The 6095-nt window shown below is 45.4% G+C and overlaps 1 protein-coding gene and 1 non-coding gene across 2 annotated transcripts; both read right to left on the reverse strand.

Moving 5' to 3' along the window:
• Positions 1-49: 49 nt before the first annotated feature.
• RPL32 (ribosomal protein L32) lies at positions 50-4835 on the reverse strand. The gene is made up of 4 exons (XM_042911189.1): positions 4734-4835; positions 3149-3249; positions 2374-2555; positions 50-227 (listed from the first exon to the last, which is right to left on the reverse strand). Exons 2-4 carry the CDS (start codon positions 3242-3244, stop codon positions 98-100), a joined length of 408 nt encoding a protein of 135 aa, XP_042767123.1. The 5' UTR covers positions 3245-3249; positions 4734-4835; the 3' UTR covers positions 50-97.
• Positions 3315-3454, reverse strand: LOC122214692. The gene has a single exon (XR_006200066.1). It is a non-coding gene; the product is annotated as a small nucleolar RNA SNORA7 (small nucleolar RNA).
• Positions 4836-6095: the final 1260 nt, after the last annotated feature.

Below are 6095 nucleotides of genomic sequence, written 5' to 3' on the forward strand. Positions count from 1 at the left end.
GTCTGAGTAGGAAATTGAAGAGTAAAACCAAAGAGGGAAATGCCAGATGGTAGTTTTATGGTTTTATTAACACAAATATGATGTGCACATAAACTGTCTATTCATTTTCTTCGCTGCGCAGTCTGGCATTGGGATTCGTGACTCTGATGGCCAGCTGGGCTGCTCTTTCCACAATGGCTTTACGGTTCTTGGAGGAGACATTGTGAGCAATCTCTGCACAGTAAGATCTGGAAGAGAATTGGTTAGTGAGTAGAGTAAGGAGGCGCTGGTAAATGGCTGATGAACAAGACCTGCACAGCCCTGAATCCCAACTCTCTTAAAATGTATGGTACCAGCAGTAAGGCTCTTAAAGTATTCCCAGGCAGTGACAAAAGCACTCTCATTGTTCCCTCTCACTTAATCCTTACAGCAGCCGTATGATCCATGTATTGCCTCCATCTTACAGACAAACCATGGCCCTTAAAGGTGGAAATGAATTCCCAAGTCAGATATATAGAAACAGACAGGGCTATCATGGCTCAGACCCAGACTCCAAGTTCAAAGGTCCTCCTCTATCCTTCTAGTCCCATGAAGTTTTAAAACTCTCTGCAAAGTAACCAAGAGCAGAATCCAACAGTCTGATTAAAACAGGAGCTTCCTGGCTCAGACATTAATTTACTTGTTTGCTGCTGACAAAATTCAAATTGAGAAGTAACATTGCCTAAAGTTGCCCAGCAAATAGCTATACTTTAACCCGCTTAACAGATACTGTTCCAACTTACTCATTCCTCACAGCTGCACCATACCCTGGTTTGGTAACAAACTGGCCCAAAGCATTTTATGACGCCATCAACAGCTAATTAAGAAAAGATACTGTAGGGGCACCTAGCTGGCTTATTAGGTGGGTCATCTGACTCTTGATCTTGGGGAGGCGAGTTTGAGCCCCATGTTGGTGTAGAGATTGCTTAAAAATGAAATCTTGAGCAGCTAGGTGGCTCAATCAGTTAAGCGTCTATTGATTTTGGCTCAGGTTATAATCTCATTGTGAGTTTGAACCCCAGTCAGCTGGAGCCTACTTTGGGTTCTGTGTCTCCCTCTCTCTGTCCCTCTCCTGCTCATGCTCTCAAAAATAAACATTAGAAAAAAAAATGAAAATCCTGAAAAAAAAAAAAAAAGACTCTAGGAGAAATTTCAGCAAAGGAAGACTGTAAGAAGTGACTAAGGCAATGGGGCATACTGAGTTCTCTTTAAGAACTCCAGCAAAATAGCTTAACAGACAAGCAAACTAAAAGAATTTTTTCATTTTCTATAAAGGAGGTTCACTCAAGCTCAAAGTAGCTATATTCTGAAACGTTTCCATCTTTGTTCTTAACACTTAAATCTTTTCTTCCCCCCTCAATAACTCCTCAGGTCCTCGTCCATATATATATTTAACATATGAATCATCTTAAATACCTTCCCCTCTGCCTAGGCATTTTCCCCACATGATCACCATTTTGAGTGTATATGTAACATTCCACTCGGTGCTTGTACTCCCACCATTCACAAATTACACTTTCAATCCTTCAGTTACTGCTGCAATGATCAGCCTTACAAAGATTTTCTGCTTTTCAGTTTATTTAAGGACAAATATCCAGAAATGCAACTTGTGGTGTAAAGGTCACAAATTCCAAAAATTTCTATAGCTCTTTACACAAACTGTCAAGCTATTTAAAAAAAGTACCTCTTTGGCATCCAGCAGCATCTGCAACTCATGTTTGCTGCCCAAGTATCTTTAATAGGAATATAAGAACACCATTCCCTCCAATCCAAATTCAAAGCATCTAAATAACTTCCCACGTTAAATGTTTTCTCATCCCACTGTCCCCCTTTTGGCCTAAGCAAACCAAGTCTCTCACAGAGCTCATAAAGTGTCTAACTTTCTCAAAACCCTTGAAAGGAATGCTGTGAATCCTCCGTCACTCTAGCATCTCTACAACTTTGTGAGCCATCCTGATTGCAAAGCCTTCCTCCTTTTCTCTACCTCAGATCACAGAGCTCTTAGTCAGACAGCAACTCGTCTATTCCTGGAGATTTTGGAAGAGGCTACACTATATCCCCCATACCTCCACATAAATAAAGCCACCATTCTGCAAAGAACTGCCAAAAGGATCCTCCAGCGTTTTTACTGTCAGGCAAAGTCCTGTCTTTCCAGGTCTCAGGTCTCTATACTTACCGGGGGAAGTTCCCTGACCCTGCTCCAGCAAAGGAAACCTTTCTAAGCCCCCAACAAGCATTCTTTAAGCTCCCTAGAGAATATACAACTCCTCCAAATGCATTCTATCAAGTCCCTACCAAAATTGCTCACAGATGCAGACTTCTGACACCTGAACCCAGAAGTGGGGCCCAACTCACTTGTTGCACATCAGCAGCACCTCAAGCTCCTTGACATTGTGGACTAGGAACTTCCGGAAGCCACTGGGCAGCATGTGCTTTGTTTTCTTGTTGCTCCCGTAACCAATGTTGGGCATCAAAATCTGGCCCTTGAATCTTCTGCGCACCCTATTGTCAATGCCTCTGGGTTTCCGCCAGTTGCGCTGAAATAAACACAGGAGGGTTAGTGCCTTTGCCAACACCTCTTCCTTTTAGAGGAAAAAAGGGGGACCCAATGAAAAGGAAACATGCCCCAACAGCTGCCGTTGGGTTACAGTTCACCTTTATTTGGTGGAGAAAAATAGGGGCTCCTGCCTTTGAGCACCAGGAATATAGACTCACATCCACACGCCTAAATAAAGGAAAAACAAACTACAGACTGATAGAATGTGAGGGGATTGTGTATACAGTAAGGTAAAGAGTGAAGAGCATGGGTTCTAGCACTGCACTCAAGATACAAGTTTTCTCATCATAAAATACGGATAATCTACTTCTCATAACCTCTTAAGGCCACCTAAAATGATACAAGCCTCTAGACACGTCAAAACAGCCAAACGTCCAATTCATACTATAATCAAGTGACTGAATGCCAATAAGGCGTACTCAGACCTAAGTTTCTAGAGAGCTCTTCCACTAACTGGACTGGTTCATCTGCCAAATGTGATCTTCTGACCAGGTGATACCATAAATCCAACAGCCCATTTAGGGGCTCCTTTCTCCACCCCAACAAACACTTCCATCCCAGGACCATATATACCTTAATTTTGACATATCGGTCTGACTGGTGCCGGATGAACTTCTTGGTCCTCTTTTTAACGATCTTGGGCTTCACCAGAGGTCTGAGGGCAGCCATGATGCCTTCAAGAAAGAAGCAGAGATGGTGACAGAGTCCTAGAAGGAAGCTTTCCGGCTCAGGCCTTGAACATTGTTGCAGAGTGTCTTCCAATCTCCAGCTACTGAGCAAACTGGGAATGGAATGGGTACCTCTGCCAGGCTTGCTTTCCCTCCCGTTTCCGAAGCTGGCAGAATACGAACCACTCTCCAGATGCGATCCTGGGAGGTCAGCAGTCACTTCACACACTGAAGAAAAAAGCACGCTCTAACAGCTAATCTAAAACAAATGGGGGCCCCCGGACGGCTCAGTCGGTGGAGCATCCGACTTCAGCTCAGGTCATCATCTCACACTCCGCGAGTCCGAGCCACACATCGGGCTCTTGTGCTGACAGCTCGGAGCCTGGAGCCTGCTTCAGATTCTGTGTCTCCCTCCCTCTCTGCCCCTCCCCTGCTCATGCTCAGTCTCAAAAATAAATCAAAACGTTAAAAAAAAAAACTAAAACAAATGGACCCCCAAAAGTTCTCAGCTTGCACAGGGGAGCAAATCCCACACCTGGCACTCCAAACCCCAGACAGTCCAATTTCCTTTTCGTTAGGCAGAACTTGGACAATCCACAAGAACCTGAGCCTTAGTTGTTTTCTCACCTGTAAAATGGAAAGGATACTGCACGTTGAATGCTTGCAGTGACTGGAAGCAGAGAAACCTGTTATTTCCCCTAGAGTGCTGCTGCTCTACAATTCTCTCACAACAGACCTATAAAACCATAATGTACTTATAAGATGCTTCTAGGCCTTGGAACTTCCTGTTCTACCTGAAGATCATCCGAGGACCGGCCTTCCCGATTACCCTAGTTTTTTTTCCCTACTGCAGCACCCTTTTTGTTCTCTTCGCTGCTTCGATTCCTTTGTTCAGCACACGGTACTCCGTGAACTTTGTGTTCGATAAACGAACGCACCTCCGCCCGAAACATTATTTCCTCGCAGACAAGGATGCAGTTTTATATTCTCAGAGATTCTTAGTTAACTGAACCGATCGACTAGCAGCAATCGATCGTTTTGTTTTGGCGGTCTGGCCGCAGCAGCAACCCCAAGACCAAAACCGCAGAGGAGGGAGCGTCGGTCGGCGTGAACAAAATACACGCGGAAACACAACGCTGACCAAAACTGGAATACTCCTGCCCTCGGACTGGAAACTTCTGGTGGCTCCACAGTCCCTACGAGCCCGCGCTGCCTAGACCCGAAAGGGCGACCTTCACTGCCAGGCCTCAAACAAACTGTCGGCAACTCTGAGAGACACCAGGCGGCCTCCGTAGGGCGGCCAAGTGGCCCTGGAAAGCAACCTCCATCATCTGCTGGGCCGCTTCGTTCTGTTCCTGTACGTGCTCCAGCCAACCGAAAAGGACAAAGCCCACCAAGACGAGTGCTCGGAAGGGCAGGCCTCCTCACCACGAAGCGACAATACCAGATGAAGACCGCAGAGATGCGGATGGCCAACGATTAAAACTCACCGAGTTACAGATGGCTGCCACCTCCGCAGGCAGCGCCGAGGAAGAGAGTGGAAGGTCGCGCGCGAAGGCTGATGGGACTTAACTTCTGGGTCCTGTCAGGGAAAAAAAGAGCACTTACTGCGCTTGGTCCTTCAAAGGAAAGAAAGACATTTCAGAGAAATACTGTAAAAAAGTCGAGGAATACATGTGTTTTAATATATATTAATATCTAGAAGTACTGCTGGGGATTTTTCATACCTGCCGTAGGACTACGTAGGATATTTGGAATTCTTTCTGAGCTTTTAAGACCTGGTGGGGGCATCCACTTCCGCCAGAAATTGAAGCCGTTCTTCCGGAGAACAATCCAGTTTTTAGATTATTTCCGCCCGCGTTTCTTCTGCTATTAAGTGCGCCTCTTGGTGGCCAGGAGGGAACAAAACAGAGTCTTCCTAATATTTCCCTCACGTGAATTTATAGAGTAAGATAGGAACGAAACCGTAACAGCTATCATTCCATGGGTTTCACGGTCCTTCCCACAATTCTGCAAGGTAGTTCTATTTTTTCCCCATTTTGCCTATGTTGAAAGCGACGTTTGGGGATTTGACTCCAAAATCCACACTTCTGATCATTCAGCTAACCTGCCTAGTTTTAAATAGTTGTTGATGGTTTTGTTTTGCTTAGATTTTGTATTTAAGATTATTGTAAAAAAAAAAAAAATCAAATTTCAGGACGAAAAAATTGTGCATTGATTCCACAATTTGAACACAATACAGATGTCATCGCTGATCTTGATAGTAGTTCCAGGGGCCAGATGGGGACAGAAGCTACACTGGATTGTGTTGTTGACAGGATGAGAAGTGAGAAGGGAAGAGTGTTGACAACTCCTTCCTGAGATTTTGACTGTGAAGGGTAGGAGTTTGAAGAGACCCAGAGGAGTGAAATGTGAAATGTCTTGTCTAAGGTCGCACAGCTCACAAGTGATAAGGTTGAGACTGGAACCCTATTGTGCCTGTGACTACACCACACCTCATGAATCCTGCTTAGCCAGCCGGCTCTGGGAAGTCAGATGGGATGCAGAGAATGAAAGCACTGTGCTAACAGCAGCCCACATTATGTGTGTTGTGAAGGGAGAAGGTCTTGATGGGGTCAGGTGGGTTAATCAAGCAGAAGGCTCAGGAAACAGAGAGCATGCCTCTAACAGTGAAAGATGCAAGAGATTTGGAAGCAGTAACCAAAAGGCTCAGTCTGTGGGGGATGAGAGACCGGCTGTGACCGTTTCCACAGAGAAGGGCACAGGGTACCCACACTGCCTGCTGCTTTCCCATGAGCACTGAGATCCCAGGACAAGATGCTACAGGTGCCAGGCAAGCATACCTGCAATAG

The sequence above is a fragment of the Panthera leo genome, chromosome A2 (assembly GCF_018350215.1).
Source record: "Panthera leo isolate Ple1 chromosome A2, P.leo_Ple1_pat1.1, whole genome shotgun sequence".
NCBI classification, from domain to species: domain Eukaryota; kingdom Metazoa; phylum Chordata; class Mammalia; order Carnivora; family Felidae; genus Panthera; species Panthera leo.

Coding starts and splice junctions, on each gene's coding strand:
- RPL32 (XM_042911189.1), bottom strand. CDS start 3,244: ATGGCTGCCCTCAGACCTCTGGTGAAGCCCAAGATCGTTAAAAAGAGG. Junction 2,556..3,148: donor ACCGATATGTCAAAATTAAG/GTATATATGGTC, acceptor TGTTTATTTCAG/CGCAACTGGCGGAAACCCAG. Junction 228..2,373: donor GTGCTGCTGATGTGCAACAA/GTGAGTTGGGCC, acceptor ATTCTCTTCCAG/ATCTTACTGTGCAGAGATTG.